At 39.6% G+C, this 20465-nt stretch overlaps 1 protein-coding gene across 9 annotated transcripts in view; it reads left to right on the plus strand.

Moving 5' to 3' along the window:
• Positions 1-20465, plus strand: part of Fars2 (phenylalanyl-tRNA synthetase 2, mitochondrial) — a 406536-nt gene that overhangs the window by 59375 nt on the left and 326696 nt on the right. For all 9 annotated transcript variants that reach the window (XM_051170083.1, XM_051170062.1, XM_051170076.1 and 6 more), the window contains one exon: positions 15469-16101. In XM_051170083.1, the coding sequence (XP_051026040.1) occupies positions 15490-16101 (612 nt within the window). In that variant the 5' untranslated portion in view covers positions 15469-15489. The remainder of the gene's footprint in view (positions 1-15468; positions 16102-20465) is intronic.

A 20465-nucleotide genomic window follows, 5' to 3' on the forward strand; every position in this document is an offset into this window, starting at 1 on the left:
GTAATTATCTCCAGCAATATTTGCTATGTATGCATTCACATTACTTTTGACATTGGAGCTTATAACTATTTTTCATGAAGTGGCAGTTTCGGAAATAAATCTGTGTTTTCATCAGGGTCTGAGCCCTGTTTTCCTGTCAATATTTACTGTTTTAGCCGCCGTTACAATGTTCTAGAATTTGAAATATACATACATGGTACTTTTGGTATTACCCAGCACCTACTATATCTTGTCAACATCTTATTGAAGCTTTTGAAGCATACAGAATGGGCTGGAATAGTGCATGGTACATTTTTCTAAAGCCCCATCTGCATTCTGCAGTCAACATGGCATCATACCTGCTTTGCCATCCACATTGTCCACTCTCCATCTATAGATCCATCTTTCTTTCCATGAGGTGGATTTTCTTTTTTTTTAATTTTATTTTATTAATTTATTCATCTTACATCTCAATGGTTATCCCCTCCCTTGTATCCTTCCATTCCTCCCTCCCTCCCATTTTCCCTGTACTCCCCTCCCCTATGACTGTGACTGAGGGGGACTTCCTCCCCCTGTATATGCTCATAGGGTATCAAGTCTCTTCTCGGTAGCCTGCTATCCTTCCTCTCAGTGCCACCAGGTCTCCCCATTCAGGGGACGTGGTCAAATATGAGGCACCAGAATATGTGTGAAGATGGAATGATCTTCCTTGCTCATGGATCGGGAGAATTAACATAGTAAAAATGGCCATCTTACCAAAAGCAATCTACAGATTCAATGCAATCCCTATCAGAATACCTACACAAATTTTTAAAGACATTGAAGTTCAACTCTCAACTTTATATGGAAAAACAAAAAACCCAGAATAGCTAAAAAAAAATCTTGTACAATAAAAGATCCTCCAGAGGACTCTCCATACCTGATCTCAAGCTGTACTATAAAGCAACAGTAATTAAAACAGCATGGTACTGGCACAGCAACAGGCTGGTTGATCAGTGGAATCGAATCGAAGACCCAGATATGAATCCACACACATATGGTCACTTGATTTTTGACAAAGAAGCCAAATCCATTCAATGGAAAAAGGATAGCATCTTCAACAAATGGTGCTGGTCTAACTGGATGTCTATATGTAAAAAAATGCAACTGGACCCATATTTGTCACCTTGCACAAAACTCAAATCCAAGAGGTGGATTTCCAGAGTGAGTTGCTGACTTGCTCCTAATGTGGACAACTACCTAACTGAAACTCATATTTGTTTATCACTATATTCGCTCACGTAAACCTACATACAGTGAAATGCACAGGTAGGAGGTACATTATCCTTCACTTCCTGGCAAACATTTGTACCTCTGTAATTCAAACCTATCATGGTGTTATCATCAAAGTTAACAAATGCCCTCTGGCTCTGTTCCAGTCACTCATTACCAGTACTTGCCAGACGAATGTATGATTTTAATTTTTTTTTCACAAAATGGGTATTCTCTCTTACATAAAGAGAGCAAGACAATTTGTCTGGTCTATGACTCTTGTGTGATTGCACAACATAGCCACAGGTCTTTTTAAACAATCAACCATTGTCTGTAGGAAAAGCATATAGTTTCTAGTAGTACAGTGTTTTGACACATTTCTATTTTCATGAGACTAGACTGTAGCTGGCATCAGATCCTGCCTTGAGGGTTTTTAAAGTAGTAACTGCATACTCACTCAGTACCTTGTGAAACTGCTGGTAGTGGTCTTGGGAACACACATGGAGGACTGCTGTCTGGTACAAAACATCACATTTAAGTTTCCTGGGGGAGCATAGCTGTTGAAGAAAGTTATTTTTCTGATGTGGTTCTTTAAAAATAGTCTCTCTGTGTGCCATGTTCTCTGGAATCTCCCCTTTTGGGGGAATTGAGAATTTGAGGTGTTCATATTCTTTGCTTTTAAGTCATTTTATGTGTCATTTCCTCACATGAGAATCTGCTTAAGTTGCCTCAGTATAGGAAAAATAGATGCTTCTTTCAATTTTTTATTTTCCTTTTTTCTCCTTTGTCTTTTTTATTGTTTAAACCCAAAGCTAAGTTTCATTTTTGTAGATTTAAAAAATCTATTTATTTATACAAACATATCAATGTAAAATTCATACATATAAGCATTCTCTCTGTTTTCTCTCTCCTGCCCTCCCTCCCTCCCTCCCTCCCTCCCTTCTTTTCTTTTTTACTGCAAAACTCAAAGGATAAAAAGGCTTAGAGTAAAACACAGGTTTCGCTCCCTTCTCTACCTAGCCACCTGCTTACTTTACTGTGAACAATGTGCTGGTGTACACTCAGTCTACACCACGTTCGGCTGCTGTATTTGTATTTGCTCACTCTTCAGAATTTATTTCTACCTAGAATCAGGACTTGAGATTCAATCAGGACTTGAAACTATACTAGGCTTCTGTATTTGTATTTTCTCACTCTCAGAGTTTATTTGCATCTAAAATTAGCACTTGAGACTGACACACTTGCAGAGCAGGGAAAGTGAGAGTCGAGTGATCTGCACACTGCTGCCGAGATTGAATTAGGTGATATTCTACCTTCACTTTTCAGCTCTTATCCTGATACAACAGCCCTTTTGTTGGTCTGTTTGGTATCATATTTTGCATACTCATATGGTTTTTATTACTGATTTTCCTTTTTAAAATGACCTTCAACCATTCATGAAATTCCTTCTAGGAACCCTGAGGGTAAGAGCTTTGTGAGATGCAACTGAGAAATTACAGGTGTTAGCTTCATTTAGGTGTTGGCCATGAAATCAATGTTAATGTAATATATTAACCATGATACTTACCTTGAAACAGAAACACATAAAACAAGATAATGTATTGATCACTTGGCAATGATGGGACTTGGAGCTTTTGGGAAACCAACCCTGTATTTCTGTATGTACGTTGCCTCTTTATAGTCTGTAATCCCAGTGGCTTTGTAGGATAACATTAACTACCATGAACAAATATCTTCTGTATATTAGTAATTTAGACACTTTCATGTATTAGTTGCCTTTACAAACACCAGTGAGGTCATAGAGTGATGTGAGGTGATTTTAGGTGGAGAGATGCTAGCTATATGAGGGTTTGTGAGTATGACGGGTTGAAATTCCACTCTTCTGCCTTTCTACTATCTTCAGGTTTATTCTGCTCTTTGAATTATTAATTTCACAGTGATGTTTGATCCTATGCTTGCACTTGGCTACCTATACTTACTGCAAATTGCCTTTCTCACTGCTGTCTTTTGAAATCTGCTATCGAAAATAGATGGTGCCATATAAATGTCATTGTTAAGTGAGTGGATGCTATGGGTTCTTGAGTAAACAGTAATATGAAAATCTATCCCTTTACATGTTCACAACAGAGTTACTTCTTTTGATTTGGGAAAAAAACATTCCATTTAATGACATATTATTTGCCCTATCCTCAGGTAACTTAAGAACTAATAGACAGATTAGGGTCTTAAGTGATACAGTGTTTTCATGAGCCATGAACGGCTTATGCAGAAGAAACAAATATCTATAGCAAAGAGGAGATAGCTCAGTTCCCAGATGTGCAAACGTAGATGAAGACTATGACCTCCTTCTCCTCTTCTTCCTTTTCATTGTCATTATGATTATTATCATTGACAGGTTCTTGATATATAGGGATCACGTTTTCCTACCTCAGTCTTTGAGTGCTGGTATTACAGGAACATGCATCATTACAGTTAAGACAGTTTTTACCGTAGATAAAACATTAGTGGAAGTTTGAATTATAATGGAAGATTGCTTCAGTTTGTGAAGAAATTGCACAGAGAATATATGGAATACAATGTGGTAGGCTGGTTTTTGTTGGTGAGGCCAAGCAGTGTGTGTGGCAGGATGCACAGGAGCCTGGATGTATCATGGCCCAGTGCTTCCCTGCAGCAGTGTTTTGTCAGTACATGGGACTTTGGATCAGTTAGTTTACATATGGAATTGTGTTGCTTTCTGGTTTAAGGAATAGGAAATGAGTCATGAAGGCTTCGAGGATGCTGCTGCAGTTCCATTTGTTGAGAGGTATGCTGGAGGACGTCAGCCCCTCCTTTTACCAGTTCTGGGCCTGGGGACTAGCTTTGCCCATGTGCTGTAACTCATTCTCTTTTCTGCCAGGCCCAGTACCCCAGGATTTTATATGCAGTGAATTTATTCAGAGAAACAGATTAAAAACCAACATATTTAGAATACTTAGGAGAAAAAAAACTTAGCCCAGAGGTTATTTTTCTGTGTGGTAGTATTTCTAATTCCTTAAAATAGTTTTTAAAATATGCTATTAATGAATTGACTTGAAACAATTTTTAATTTTACTTCCCATCACCATTCTGCTTGCTAAATTATTTCTGAATGAAAATCTTCTCTCATTAATTGGACATTTAAAAATTTGAAACTGTTGTGTGCAGATACATTAGTAAGATTATTATAAAACTCTTTTAAATGCTGAAGTTTGTGGATAAGTAATTGCATTTTTCTCCTCAAATGTGGACTATATAGAATAATAAGTTGTTTTTTGTAGAAAATAAGGTGAGAAAGAAGGTGATATATGTTGAAATTAAGTAGAAGTTAGCTATTTCACTTGAGTTTCTTGATACAGTGAGGACCGTGAAGTGTAATTTATTTTTGTTTAGCTCTTTGTATGTATTGGTGTGTGTGTGTGTGTGTGTGTGTGTGTGTGTGTGTGTTGTACCTTCTACTGCAAGCTTTTCCCCTGGCACATTTAAGAAAGCATTCATACTAATAGATAGTGATAGGATGAACTTAATTCTACATGACACTTCGAGAAGTTAAAAATAGTGAAAGACTGATCGGGAGTCACATCAACTCAAAACACAGTGATATCTTCTGTCACTTATTAACCAGTGTTCAGATTAATTTGTAGGATCTTTGGTCTGTAGTCAGTCCCTCATGCATTCATTTAATTGCATATTTTAACCTTTTGGCTTAAGATATCCAAACTGATTCCTCCTGGAATGTGTGTTTGGGGGCAGGGGGGAGAAAAGCTTTCAAAATGGTATTGTCCTTGTACTTTTGTTTCTGTTACATGATACATTTCTCATGAGTGCATTTTTATTTTTGAATAAATAAAGATATTCCCATTTTGTAAACCATGTTCAGAATTTTCATTATTGAAACCATTGCATTTATTATCAAAGATTGATAATAAAGCTTGACACTTCTCAACTGAAGTATACTGATGAAAAGATTCTTCTGAATGGGAAGAGGAGATTGTGTTAATACTTGCTTCTCCCCCTACTTTCCCTTTCTCAGACTTAATGTTTTAATAAGACATTATCTACACAAAAGGCCAGTATTACAAAAGACAGAAGTACCAAGGGATTTCTCAGGCTTCTGATCCATATGCCCTGGGCCCGTCTTTCACTTGGCTGTCTGCTTTCTGTAGCTGTCAAGTTCATGCGTAATTGTCTTGACAAATGGCATTCTCATTAATATTGTAATGGGCCTTTGCCAACCAATGGAAGCCATGTGCCTCAGGCAGCAATGCCCAGTGTCACTTTCTTGCTGATGGTTATAAACCATGCCTTAAATATACCTTGAGGCCAATGATAGATAAATAAATCATCATTTCAGTTAAAAATTATTTACTCTTATATGTGCAAGCCAAGAGCACTGATGCATAGAAGGGGCAGCTGGTGTTCACCATATAGAGACCCTCATGTGAGGGACCTCCAGTACCTGCCTTGAGAGCATCTCTGTTGTCTCATATATGCTTTGGAATCAGTCAGGAAAACCACGGTGATGAATCATTACAGAAGACCTCATTCACTTGATGCTCTCAAGGGTGTTAAAGTACCCAGTATAGAAGCAAGGTCACTCTTAATTGGAGGTTGCAACTATTTCTAGGACTCAGGTGTACCAGATTCTGTGAAATATATATCTAAGTAGACAACACAAGGAGAGTGGAGGTAGTGGTCCATATCACTCCACATATATTGATATGTCCTCCTAAGCAGTGCACGGTATTCCAAGTTGATGCTTTCAAAGTACATTGTGTGTTGACCATATGTCATGTGAACGATCCTACTGAGCAATTTATTCATATTGAGCTCATGGAAAGAGTTGTGTAAACACTGTGAAATGAGAGTTGTTCAGTCATTAATTTAGGAAGAAGTACTTTCTTGACACAGGTACTTTGTGTGTATTATCACCTCATAAAAATAACAAAATTAATGGTTTCTGTTCCAAAATTGTTATTTGTCAGTGAAGCAAAATTTATGTTGACAAGTGATTACTGACTGGATCAGTTGATGTAGAAGTGTGACTATTTTCAACTTAAACATTTGTGCTGTTTTCATGGCTTTCAGCAAAGCATCTAGCAAATGAGTTTTCTTGGTGCTTAGGTTCAAAATGTGTAGATGGAGCAAATTCTGTTTCTGTGCATGTCATAGCTGACCCTTTGGTGGTACTGATGGGTTGCACAAAGCTGCTCCTGTGTAACCTGTAAGGTGTTCTCCAAGGTTCGGTTCTGTATATCATTGTGTGGCTTTGTCCCTGATGACTAACTTCATGGAGAGTGGTCCTTTGCTCCTCTCAGAAAGAAGCTCTTGTCAGAGTAACTAGGGCTTCTGCTTGTGTATTTTAATCTTCTTTAATTTTAAAATTTCTTATTTTATTATTTTATGTATGAGTGCTCTGCAGGAATGTATAGCTGTGCACCATGTGCGTGCAGTGCCGTCAGCTGCTACAGAAAGGCCTTGGATAACCTGCAGCTGGAGCTGGAGAAGGTCGTGAGCAACCATTTAGGTGCTGGAGATCAGACTGCTCTGAACTCTGAACCATTGCTGCAGCCCCCATTCTATTTTATTTTATTTGTTATATTTGACCAAGTTTCAGCTGTGCTTTTGCCTTCTTTAAGTTCTTTGGTTCAGGGAAAGTAGGTATTTTTGTTGCTTGATCTTGTGATGTTCTTTAACATGAATTCTAGAACTTGTTCTTCTAAATCCAGCACATGCCCCTGTCACCAATCAGTTTTATTTCTGCAGTCATGTTGAGTTACATTTCCATCTTTGTTAATGTTATTGATAATCTATGTCTTAATTAGGGTTTCTATTGCCGTGATCAACCCCATGACCAAAGCATCTTGGGTAGGAAAGGGTTTATTTCATCTTACAGCTCACACTCAGGGCAGCTACTGATAGAGAAGCCATACAGGGCATTTTTTACTGGTTTGCTTTTCATGGGTTGTTCAGCCTGCTTCCTTATACAACACAGGACAACCTATGTAGGGATGGCACCACCCATAGTGGGCTAGGCCTTCTCCCATCAGTCATTAACCAAAAAAATTCCCCAGAGGCTTACCCACAGATCTTTTCGGTTGGGCCATTTTCTCAGTTGAGGTTCTTCCTTCTTAAGTGACTGTAGCTTGCATCAAGTTGCCAAAGAACTAGGCAACATAGGCACAATGAGATGAAACTATTTTAAGGTCTATTAGTTTTGTTATTAATTAAAATTATAATACCACTGTGATTAACATATTGAAACAGCAGAATTAATGAAAATACTATTAATGGAAAGACTCAGCCTTCTGGGATCATTCTCCAGTACACAGGTGCTAAGCAATAAAACAGGTGCATATTATAGGAAGGATCCCAAGAAGAGGCAAGGAAAGTAGCTTGGGACTGGACCGTAGGAAATATAGATTTCCTATTGCAACTGTGACAGGTTTCCCAGCACAAAAGTGATGTGAGTGCATGTGACTAGAAGGCCTGCATGTTTTCTCCACTGTTAGGTAGAAGTAAAAGGATTGAAGGCGCTCACTGCGGCCTGACAAGTAGCGGACTTAGGACTGTGGAAACCTGAGCCCAGGGCCTCTTATTTGTTATTCCTAAGTCTGAGAAAAGCCCTGAAAGAAAAAAAAATATTTCCCTTTATAAACAGATCCAAACTTACTTGGGTACAAAATGTGAACTAATTTGACTTATGAATTTTAGTTTGGGAAAAGCTATAAGAATCTCTGCTGTTTATTTTTTTTTTTCTGTGTCTGGGTCTCTTCCTGACTTTGTATTTAATCACACTATTAAAATGTAGGTATTGGCAAACCAGAAGCAGTGAAAGGGGAACTGGAAAGATGTGTCAGCAACAGCACAGACAACAGAGCTGTTAGAAGCTGGCTGTGAGATGTCTCTGTCCTGCAGTGCTGCAGGGAGACAAACAGTGGAAAGCTGTGGAGTTTGTGCAGTGTCTGTGATGACCGAGAACGATGAAAACAAGAAAGGATTATATAGCCCACAGGTAGGCTGCGTTACTAGAATTGAGAACTAAAGAATTGAAAGTGTCCAATGAATGTCTTACTACACATGACAACTTAAATAGAGGATGCACTGGCAATGAGAGAGGCAAGTAAGGAGTATCCAGGAGTCGACTATATGCCTATCAGAAGTGTTGTGTGCTTTAGAAGTCTGCATGAAATATTTTCTCTGACAAACCCTCTCTATTGGTCTTGGGTGTGCCAGTGCTACCTAAGTAAAGTTGGCAGAGAATGATACAGAAATACAAATTTCTGAAAGGAGTATGTGGCTTATTTAGGCTTTGTTATTTACATATGGAATTATAGGCTTCTGCAGAACATGTTTGCATATCATTTCAGTGGCTCTCTGTAGGAACTCAGTGAGCTGAATCTTAGGCAGCTCTTCATTCAGCCCGCTTTCCTGCTTACTGTGAAAAGTGAAGCCTTGCTGCCTGATTTCTCAACACTGAAGCATCTTTATAACATAGCCGAATAGGTAAGGGATCCTGAGCCTCCTGAAGAGCAGGTCTGCACAGATTCAAAAGCAAAATGAAATGCTAGGCTTGCTACAGACTCCTGTGTTCCCAGGACTTGTGAGCGAACTCAGCCTTCACAGTGCTGCTGTTTGTGCTGTTTCTGATGCTCCACTCAAGGCTGCTGGATTCTCTCTGACCTGTGTGAGGAACCTGGGTAAGAGCAGGACTGCTTTAGTTTCACCCGTTTTCACCACTCTTTTCCTTAGAACTAAGACGCAAACATTTTCTTCTTTACTAAGATGCCATATAGCATTTGAGGTTTCACATATATTAAAGATTTCTTTCATGAGTATAATTGAGAAATGTGTTTATAATTGAACCAGTTTCTTAAAATTTAGTTTTAAGAAGTAGCACTGACTGCCATTGTGTTTATGACAGCTGATTTATGGCCGAACAGAGAGAATTGGGCAGGTATAAAGTTTCCCCACAGCTTCTGCTTGTGTTCTCATAAGGAGTAATGGTGTAGGTGGGCATCACACTTGGTAATCTTGCCAAGGCTGCATTTGCACTGATGCTTTTGTGTAATGCAAGCCATACAATGTCTAGCACACAACCAGTTTCATAGAAGGTTTTCTTGTAATAGTTCTATGTTTTCAAAATAAAGTTTAAAGTATGATAGAAATATATTTAGAAAATTTTAGTAGAAGTATAAAATAGAATAAAGAACCAGTGATAACTGCTATTAAACATTCACATAGTTTTTCCTATGGTTTTTATGTCTAGTGTGCAGTGTTATAGGAATACATGTATATGTGTAGGCATGGCTTTATAAATATAACTATATGTTTAATTATCATCAATATTTGTTGCCCATCTAGGATTCTTCCCAAAATTTGTTATATTAATGACTGAATGATATTTTATTATGTGGTCCTTTTATAATTTTCTTAACCATTTTTTTTTGGATATTAATATTGTTTTTAATTTTTCTAATATAAATATTAAATAGGACTGTATATTTAACTCTTGCCTTCATTTGGGTTTTCCTTATGATAGTTCCCATTTCTGTGCACAGGGTATGAACAGTATTACATTTCATGATAGTGCTGAATTCCTTTCGAGAAATGTTGTGCCAATAACTCTCTCACAGGTAATAGAAGAAACTGCCTGCTTAGAGATTTTTTTTGTTATTCATCCTAGTCAGCAGGTTGCAAAACATACTCTCCAGATATGATCTTTTTTTTTTTTTTTTTTTTTTTTAGTAAAAATGGAAACAGAGTAAATAAAATAAATGCACATATTTTGAAACATTAAAATTTTATATTTTTTCAGTATAAATAGCATATACTATATCTGTTGTTATAGCATACGTCTTTGCACAGTGGTGACCACGTGTGGACTATGGGTTGGCCCTTTTTAGCAAAGCAGTTGTAGTGCAGAGAAACCATTGTTCTGGCAAATGCTTATTTTTTTTTTTCACAAGAATGCGTGAAAGCTTACATTTTCCACAAGAATGAGGGAGGTGAGAGAAGGCTGTTGAAACTACTATGAAGTTCACGTTAGTGCTGGAGAGAAGGCTCAGCTGTTAAGGGCACGTACTATTCTTACTAAGAATAATTCCTAGCACACACACTGGGTAGGTCACAACTGCCTATAGCTCCAACGTTGGGGGATCTGACCCTCTCTTCTGGCTGCCTGTGGTGCCTGCATTCATGTTCAGATGCATGTGCCCACACAAAGTTAAAAAAATTAAACAAATGTAATAGTAACTCCCCAATAAGCTTTACAACAATAAGTATTTTATTAGTTTAGTCACTATACTAGATTTGAGGTGGTAAAGAAAGTTTCTAGAATTATTAATGTGGCCAAAGTCTTAAAATGACCTTCAAAATTGATGTGTAATCCATGGCCATAAAAATGAAGCTTTAGCTTCTAACCCCCCTCTCTTGTTTTTGTGGCAGTGTGTCTGTGTAGCCCAGGATCGTCGTGCCTTGAACTCATGGTGATCCTCCTGCCTCATCCTTCTAAAAATGAAAATTCTCTGAGTGTGCTTATATCTCTGACATAAGCCTGAAGTTGTAGAAGTGGAGTGGACAGTTAGCATCTCTCTATGGAGACTTGGCTTCCCATTGACCTTGCTGTCATAGGCTTTGTCTAATCAGGCAATCCAGGGAGTATATGTCCAGTGTACTTGGGTAAGTTAACAATTAGCAGTTGTAGCTGTCATTTATTGAGAATTTTCTATGGTTTAGGTACTGTTGTAGGGTCAACTTATTTAATATTCACAGTGACCTAAGAGGACCCTCTTGACTGAGTGAGCAGTTCTAGTGAGCAGTAGAGTGAGAAGAAGGAGACTGTAATAGCATGGAATGGAAAGTTTTACCTGGGAATTGGGTCGTTGTGATCAGACATTGTCTTAGTCACTGCTCTGTTGCTGTGAAGAGACACTATGACCCAGGCAATGCTTGTAAAAGAAAACATTTAATTGAGGACTTGCTTACAGTTTCTGAGATTTAGTTTATTATCAAGGCATGGAGCATGGTGGTGGGCAGGCACTGGAGCAGAAGCTCAGAGCTACATCTTTATCCATGGGCTGTGAAAAAGAAAAATAATACTGGACCTTGTGAGGGCTTTTTCAAACCTGAAAGCCCACCCGCAGTGACACACTGTCTCCAGTAAGGTCACACCTCCTAATCCTTGTAATCTTTTCAAACAGTTCCACACTCCCCGGTGACTAAGCTTTCAACTATATGAGCCTAAGGCGGCCATTCTTATTCAAACCACCACGGTCGTATGCTTAGATTATCTCACTGCAGTTGCTTGCATGTCCTAATGTATAGAGCCTGAGGTACACATTATCTGAATGTTCTGAATGGCTTCTGGAATTCTGTTTATCTGAAGGCTGCAATCCACATGCTGCTGTAGAGACTAGTTTATGTATTATGATACAGTCTCCAGAATCAAGGTGTTTGCTGGCTTATTAGTCTTGCTTTGTATCACAGGGGCCTTTAGCTTGAGATGCCTCTGCCTTAGCCTCTTGAGTGCCTGGAATGCTGAGTTGGCGTTCTGCCTCCAAGAGCCTGTTTTGATTGTTCTGTGCACAGATTACCCAGGTTTTTACATGATTTATTTTCTCGCCAGCAGTGTCCAGGTTTTACATTTAAAAAATTAAGGATTCGTTTTATTTTCATTTCTGTGTCTGTGTCAATGTATGCTACATATAATTGGGTGCCTTTGGAGGCCAAAACAGGGTATCAGAGTCCCTGGGGTTGGCTAATATTCGAGAGTCTTTTCTCTTCCTCCGTCATATGGGTCCTGGGGATAGAACTCAGGTCAGCCAGGTAGGCATCAGTGCCCTTAGCTGCTGAGACATCTTGCCAGCCAAATGTTCTCCACACCTGTATCTAATCTCTCACCTTACTTTTGAGCAGCATCTCTTACAGTTCTGTGGCAATGGCAGCTTAGTTATCTCAGTCATAATTTGCTTATGTTCCACTATATCCCACCAGCACACAGAAAATCATCTAAACTAACAATATTTCTGTTTATTCTGAGTTCTCAGTCTCAGTGAACAGCATGGCAGTCTTCTGAGTTACATATGTCCAGAAGTCTCTGGGTCAGTTTTGCTTCACGCCAGCTCTTACACAATGGGTAGTGAGTTAGGTATCTCATGGACAGGGTCTGGGTCACTTCTTTTCTATGAGATGTGTATTCTTTCATCTTTTTGTTTTATGACACGGGGCCTAAGAGGAGGACTTAAGGATTAAACCACATGCATATTTCTGAAAGTTGCCAGCTGTTCACTGTTTTGTCTTTCTTTCAAATGCCGTACTTTTTTCCTTATTAACGTCAATACTCAATACATGTGTTTATACTTTGGCTACTTTTCATGTCTGCATAGTCTACATATATTTTTAGGTAAGGAGATTATACTAACAGTGTTGAGGGGAAGCTTCTCAGTGATTTAAGTAAAAGTAGAGGCTAGCAAACATTATTTTAAAATAAAGGATCAGATCATGCTGTAGGTTATTTGCATTTTTGGGCATGTGTGTATATTGAGAGAGTCACTCCGAAAAATGTGTTCATCTTTGGAAACATTGAAGGGCTTTTTGTGTGGGGGATAAGACACTGATAAGGCTAGCTACAGTTGGCAACCATAGATGACTGTACAAAGGCACCCTTTTCTAGCACTCTTGAAATTTGTAGAACAGCATCTGTCTGTGGAAGAAAGAAATAATTTCCTGAGTCTCGCCAGGAATGCTGAGCTGGGGAACAGGCAGCCTGAGAGTGCTGCTTTGTGCTAGGTTGTGAAAGGCTGCATGCTCAAATTTGAATTTCATACCCACTGCAGGGACAAGTTTCTGAGCAGCGAGGATGAGAAGACAGATTCAGCTGAAGCTCAGCCAGAAACACTCAAGCAACTGTGACAAAATAATGCTATGGGCATAAATCCAGAGCCTTCCTGAGCATCTCTAAAAGCCTCTCCATCACGGTAGTTCTAGGGACAGGCTGCCAGGAAGTTCTTCCCGCTTGTAATTTTGAGTCTGGTAATGGTGCTGCACAGGTACATGTGAGGTAGGCTTTTGGTGGACCGCGGAGTAGTTATATGCTTTCTTGGTGGAACTGCATGAGTCATGAAGAAAGTATCCAAGTTGTATATTTTAAAGTGTTTCAAAAATGAAAATTTTAGATTCCATAGAGTTGAATAACTTAACTTTGAGAATTTACATTATTTCTGAATTTTCACATCTGATCTCCAGTTATACTTGTTGCTGTGGTCCTTGAGGGAGTCAAAACTGCTTTTGTTGAACTAAGGAATAAACAGTGAGTAGATGACAGTCATTTCACTAACAGGCACAGAGTCTGGGCATCTGTCCCTGGGCATTTATCAGTTTATCTGAGAGGCCTGTTATCTATCCCATATGACTGCTGAGGTGGCTCTTAACTGTGGAATTCTACAACCTCACTAGATTCTATGCATTATTTTCTCTTCTCTCTCTCTCTCTCTCTTTTTTTTTTTTCCCACCCCTGGGTCAGTCCTCTGTATTTTCTCAGCCTTGAGTCCCTTTTCCAGTAAATTCTGCCCTTTGTAAGGCTTATTGTGCAGGTGCATTGCTGTAGGAAATTTGTCTGTTATGAGGAAAAGTAGTCACTGATAGAGTGATGTAAAGGGTTTTATATTAAATGCCATGACCAGTAAGAGCAGAAAAGACTTAACATTCACAGATAGTTTGCACCCTCCCTTGGCATAGTCTGTTCCTTAGTATAAAGCTTTGTTATGTTTCTTTTTTAAAATCACTGAATGAAGCTCTCTAGTATCTAAAGTAGTAATTTAGTCAGAAGATCTGTATGTGTGTGTATGTGTGTTCATGTGGTTGTGTGTGTATATGTGTTCATGTGGTTGTGTGTGTATGTACATTTAGGTACATGTGTAAGTATGTGTCCATCAAGGTCTGCATGTCTTCCTCAGACATTTTTTAACCTTGGTTTTGAGATAGGGCCTCTCACACTCCCCACTTTGTTTTCAAGACAAAGCCTTTCAGTGAACTTGTACCTCATCAATCCACTTAGGCTGGCTGGCCCATAAGCCCGTGACCTGACAGAGGCTTACAGGAGCTTGCAGATGTCCTTACTTTTTTATGTGGGTGCTGGGGATCCAAACTTGGGCTCTCATGTATGCATGGCAGGTACTTATCAGCTGGGCCATCTTCTAAGATCATATTCAAAATGTTTTTTTTTTTGTTTTGTTTTGTTTTGTTTTGTTTGTTTTTTTGAAGGTCCACAGAGCTAGACTCAAATAACTTTTAGGTGATCCTTCTAAAGATTATTTTGGTGTTAGAATGTAGTGAAAATAAAGGGAGTGGTCACATTTAATGTTTTCTCTGTCATGTAAGAAGTTTGGACAAAGCACCATGATAAAGGCTTTTCTTTATCTTTCTGAAGAAAGAAGAAATTAAATGGCAGGTGAAGGACACCAAGGGATTAGACATAAACACCTTCAGTATTCTGATTTAGTGCAGTAAACACTAAGGCTTTGTTTTAGTCTTGTTTATTTTATTTAATTAATTATTTAAACAAAAATTTGAGAAGGTGTGTTACTATGTAGCCCTGACCTGTCTGGAGCTCTATATGCTAGACTAGACTGACCTCAAACTCACAGAAATACACCTGCCTTTGGTCCTGAGTGCAGGGTCTATTAAAGCTGTGTACCACCATGCTGAAGTTGTCCTCCCCGCCCCCCTCCGCTGTAACATAATTCCACAGATTAAGAAATTTACAATATAAAGAAACTTGTTTCTCACAGCTCACAGTTTAGGGTCAAAGATCAAGGCACTGTCATGAAGGCAGACTATCTTGTGGATTATCTCATGATAAAAAAATAGGGAACAGAGTTTGGGCTTATTTTGTATGAAAAGCCTACCCCCACCCTATTCAACCCACTCTTATGTTCTCGAGGCAGAACCTGCAGGCCTTTGCACTTTTTAGTGCTGTTAGATCACAGTGAAATTTCAACACAAATTCTGGAGAGAACATTCAAATTACAGTAGCCTTGTCAATAGATTTTATCAATTGTTCTTCTTGTGGTATGGAGGTGACTGCAGGCACATACGTGTGTCTGTTGAGCTTGTTCAGAGCCTGAAAGTCGTGAGCCTGTGAGGAAACTCAAGAACACATTTTTTTTTTTTTTGTCTCCAGAATGAAACTTGACTTATGTTTTCCTCATGTGTTCTTTCTAGATTTTGTAAAAAGCTTCTATAATGGTTTGTTTGGCATTCGTCAGAGCTGCCCGTGCGCACACCTGCCTGGTGAGGAAGGTCAGTCATGTCTGCAGATGCCATCAGCATCGGGCTTGGGGCTCAAGGCCTGCTGAATCACAATTTGCCGCCCAAGGTGCTCCTGGCAGTGTGGTGGAGTTGCTGGGAAAATCTTACCCTCAGGATGATTACACCAACCTCACAGCGAAGGTGCTTTCCAAAGTGGGCAGGAACCTGCACAACCAGCAGTTCCACCCTCTGTGGCTGATCAAGGAACGGGTGAAGGAACACTTCTACCAGCAGTATATGGTGCGATCCAGGACCCCTCTGTTCTCTGTGTATGACCAGCTGCCTCCAGTGGTCACCACCTGGCAAAACTTTGATAGCCTGCTAATCCCAGCGGATCACCCCAGCAGGAAGAAGGGGGACAACTATTACTTGAATCGGGTGCACATGCTGAGAGCTCACACATCCGCACACCAGTGGGACTTGCTGCATGCAGGACTTAATGCCTTCCTCGTGGTCGGTGATGTGTACCGGCGTGACCAGATTGATTGCCAGCACTACCCAGTTTTCCACCAGCTGGAGGGTGTCCGTCTCTTCTCGAAGCACGAGGTGGGTCTTTAGACATATCTCATTGTTGAGGAATATTTGTATGTTACTGAAGACTGGCGATCAGTGCAACAAGGAGAGTTGCCCTTGATATTCATATCCTTTAGTGACCCATCTGTTTTTCATGATGTTTTTTGTGTACGCTGGCCACTGTGTGTCTGAAGTATTTGCTGTCTCACAGTATGCCAACTCTAGACGTCAAAACAGTTTTTTTTCCCTTTTATTTACCTCTTCTTGTCCCGTTTTCTCAGTACTGACCTGCTTTATACTGGTTTAGTACTTGTAGATGGTTAGTGGTTCAAATTCAGCTTTAGTTCAAGCTGAGTGAAGGCACAACTCTGAAGCCTGTGTTCTGGTTATTCCATCTGTGTTGGTGGAACTCAGTGCTGGTTTCCTGCTGTTGGATAGCAATGCGCCCTTGGGCTGAGCGTTACTGGAGGCGCACTGGGTTGGACCATCAGCTGTGCTCTTGTCCCTAAGCTCTTTCCCTTCTTGCCTGGCACCCATGGTGGGAGGTGAGATATCTTACTTGGTAGTGTTGATGTTAGTATTTGGATGCACAGAGCCCATTTGATCTGAAGTCTGATTGATATGCATCTGTTTGGTGCTATCCTAATGTGCTGGGTGCATAGTTACTTTTCTCTGCAAAGTGTGAAAGCCCCACAAAGCTTGAGTCTACTTACTAAAAAATAATAATCACAATGAGCATGGTAACTGAAGCATACATTTCAACATTTGAGAGGCAGAGGTAGGATAGGGCTGCGAGTTCAGGGCCACCCTGGGCTACATATTGAAACCCTGTCTTAGCATAAACAAATTAAAGAAAATAATAATTAAAATTATAGCAATATGTTTCCTTCTTTCTGATACATTAGAGACTGGCTCTATCTTTCTTTGTAAGAAACAGGCAGAATTTTAATAAGTTCAAGTATCTCATGTGTGTCTGAAGCAACTCCTTCTGAACATTGTTCACTGGAAAGGGGAGTTAGTGTGGTCACACAACCCCTTCTAGCACCACAGCTTAATGGGCTCTTAATGTGAAAACAAATAGTATAGGGTCCCTAGACAAATAGACAAATATTTTTCATTCCAGTAAATAAGTTATTTAGGAGAAACACCTGAAGGTACTGCCCTCTACTTTTCTTCCTGTCTGCTTTAGAATAGTGTTATCCTTTACAACTGTGATGTTGCTACATACGTTAGCTTTTCTCAAGCCTGGCTCAGAACTGTATCTGGAGAGCCCAGATGCACATTCCTACTACTTGGGATGGTGATAATTTTCCAAGCTAGAAATAATAACTGTTAGAAAGGACATGGAAGCGAGAGGCAACTGAAAGGAAATGAAGAGACAAACCAAAGCCTGGAATATGACCAAATAATAGGACGCACTTGCAATTCGCCTGCGACAGGAGCAGGTAATAGTGGTGTCATATATCCAGGTTATGGCATTGGCCAGGTGTTCAGTCAGGCTTACTATGTTAAGGTAATATAAAATAAGGAACATGCTAAGGTGTCAGCCTGAATGTTGTGGAAGAAGAGAGGCAGTGAAGGCTGAGAGACTCACAGTAACATTTTTAATGGGAGAAAATTAAATGAAGTTACAAAAGGAAGTTAGCAATAAAAGGCACACATGGAATTAAGCCTTCCTTGGTTTATATTTGTTGTAGTCCAGTCCAATTTTCCATTCACCATGTGTAGATAATCTAGTCTGATATTGTGACTGCTTTCTGATTCACTGTTTAATAAGCTAATCACCTACATATGTGTGTAGCTGGCTTCCTTTCAGGTTGTGAGATGCTTTCATTTTCAGTGCTTCATTTATTCCTCTCAATAAAAACTTCTGAAGTAGGTTATCTCCCGTTAGCGTGGAGAGTCTGCGGTCTGGAAAGGTGCAGTCACTTACTTGCTCAGGATTGCAGAGTCTGTTGTAGAACACAGCTAGAAGACAGGTTTCCAAAGGCCAGCGCTTCACCTACTGTGCTCTGCTGGTTTCTGTTCTGGTTAGTGACTCCTGTTTATGACTCAAGGCAAGTTTGCTATAGCAGTGATGAGCACTGGAAAGGTTTTGGTTCCGAATGCCTGTCTTCCATTTAAGTTTTGATTCTAAATCTTCTCGAATCTTAACCTCAGGAAAAGTAGGTTTCCTTGTTTTTGTTTATTTCTTCATGAATACAACTTAAAAATATCTTTTTGGGGCCCAGGGGTCCTGCTCTAACTAAGGCACCAGCCAAGGTAAACAGGCGGCAAACCTTAAACCCCTACCCAGATCTAGCCAATGGGCAGAACATTCTCCACAGTTGAGTGGAGAGTGGGATATGACTTTCTCACGTACTCTGGTGCCTCACATTTGACCATGTCCCCTGGAGGGGGAGACCTGGTGGCACTCAGAGGAAGGACAGCAGGTTACCAAGAAGAGACTTGATACCCTATGAGCATATACAGGGGGAGGGAATCCCCCTCAGGAACAGTCATAGGGGAGGGGAATAATGGGAAAATGGGAGGGAGGGAAGAATGGGAGGATACAAGGGATGGGCTAACCATTGAGATGTAACAAGAATAAATTAATAATAAAAAATGAATAAATAAATAAATAAATAAATAAAAAGAAGAAAAAATCTTTTTGGATGGGTGTACAGATGTACTTAAAACACTATATTGTTTTATTTTCTTATTATTTAATAGCCTTTGTATTTATTAGTGCCATGTGAAAAACAAGTTATTAGTTTTATTTTCCTATTATTTAATAGTCTTTGTATTTATTATTATATGTGAAAACCAAGATATTAGAATTATAAAGTAATACAAACAGTGATGCTGGGTGTAGTGCATATGCCACTTGGGAGGCTGAGGCAGAAAGATTACAAATTTGAGGCTAGCCTGGGCTACATAATGAGGCCCTGTCTCAAGAAGAAAAAGTAGGCATAAAAGTATTGATAATAGGGAGGGAAGAATGTGAGGATACAAGTGATGGGATAACAAATGAGTTGTAATCTGAATAAATTAATTAAATAAAAAAGTATTGATAATAACAGAAATTAATGAACAATGATGGTATATTAATCTAGCAATTACTGAAAAAAGCCCCTTTGTTCTTTGAAGAAAGGTAAATGAAAGTAACATCTATAACAATTTTGGAGGAGTAATTAGCAGATAAGTGGGCTAAAGCTGTGGTTTAGAGAAAGGATAGAAACACTGAGTTACTCACTCTTTATTGAAGTAAAGATTGGGATTTAATCTATGCCTTCAGAATAAATGGATTAAGAAAAGAATACAGAAAAAGGAATAATGTAGAAATTAGGATTAAAAGAAGGGAAGCCCAAGTTACGAGTTTAGTATCACTTCTAATGTATGACTGGTCACACACCAGCGTTAGTTGAGCATAGCAGGTACAGAAATGTATGACCAGGTTGGTTGTTCAAAAAGCACAGCAGAGAGTGGATGAAGGATGGGAAGGTTTGTCTAGCACGCACTTGCCATTATGTTAACATTAGAAGCAACATTTATAGAAAAAAAGATAAATGTGTATAAAGCCTAAAATAGATAATCTAGAAAGCCTTATGAATTATAATCTTCCATTTACCCACTGTTACAACCTTGATATATGAAGCAACATTAATGACTTAAAGGTCAAATTTGACAAATTCATGATCATTGTCAAAGATGCTAAATGATGTTAGTCAGAGATGTGTGGATTATTTAGACAAAATGAATAAAGGCATACAGGTCAGAAAATGTGATCAATAAGCTTGATTTATATTTAAGAACTCTATGTGCTGTCTATATTTACATGTTATATACAAATTAATTCAGTATTCATTTAGAATGCTAGAAGCATGCCAAATTGGTAGGTGTATATTTCTGGATATCCCCCAAGCCTTTGCAGAAGAACTGAGCCACTGGAACAGCAAAACTATCCCCACCCCCCACCCTCCATCTGTTGCTGCCTGCTGCAGGCAGGTCATGACAGCAGGAGAGCTGGTCATGCCCCTCACCAGCTGCAGCACTTGGAAGAGTGGGCTTGGTATCTTGCCTGGGCCTCACAGTAGAGCTAGCACTGGTGGTGAGGGTGCAGGGGAGCTGGCCCCAAGGGTGTGAGTGCGGGAGAGCTGACCCTGCTACACATCTGGCATGAGGTTGCTAGGTGGTGTGAGTTAGGACTAGACACCCCCACTTCCATCCCTCCCACCTTCCCCCCCTCTTCAGCCCTCATCCTTCCACCTCCAGCCATTGCTACCTGTAGTAGGAGCCAGGCCTCAAAATTATTTGGCTTGGAGAACTGGCTTCACTCCTTGCCAGCTATAGCACTCAACTGGGCACTACACCTGGCACAGGCAGCACAGTAGAGCTGGCCCTGGAGGAAAGGGTGC

This window comes from Acomys russatus, chromosome 3 (assembly GCF_903995435.1).
Source record: "Acomys russatus chromosome 3, mAcoRus1.1, whole genome shotgun sequence".
NCBI lineage: Eukaryota > Metazoa > Chordata > Mammalia > Rodentia > Muridae > Acomys > Acomys russatus.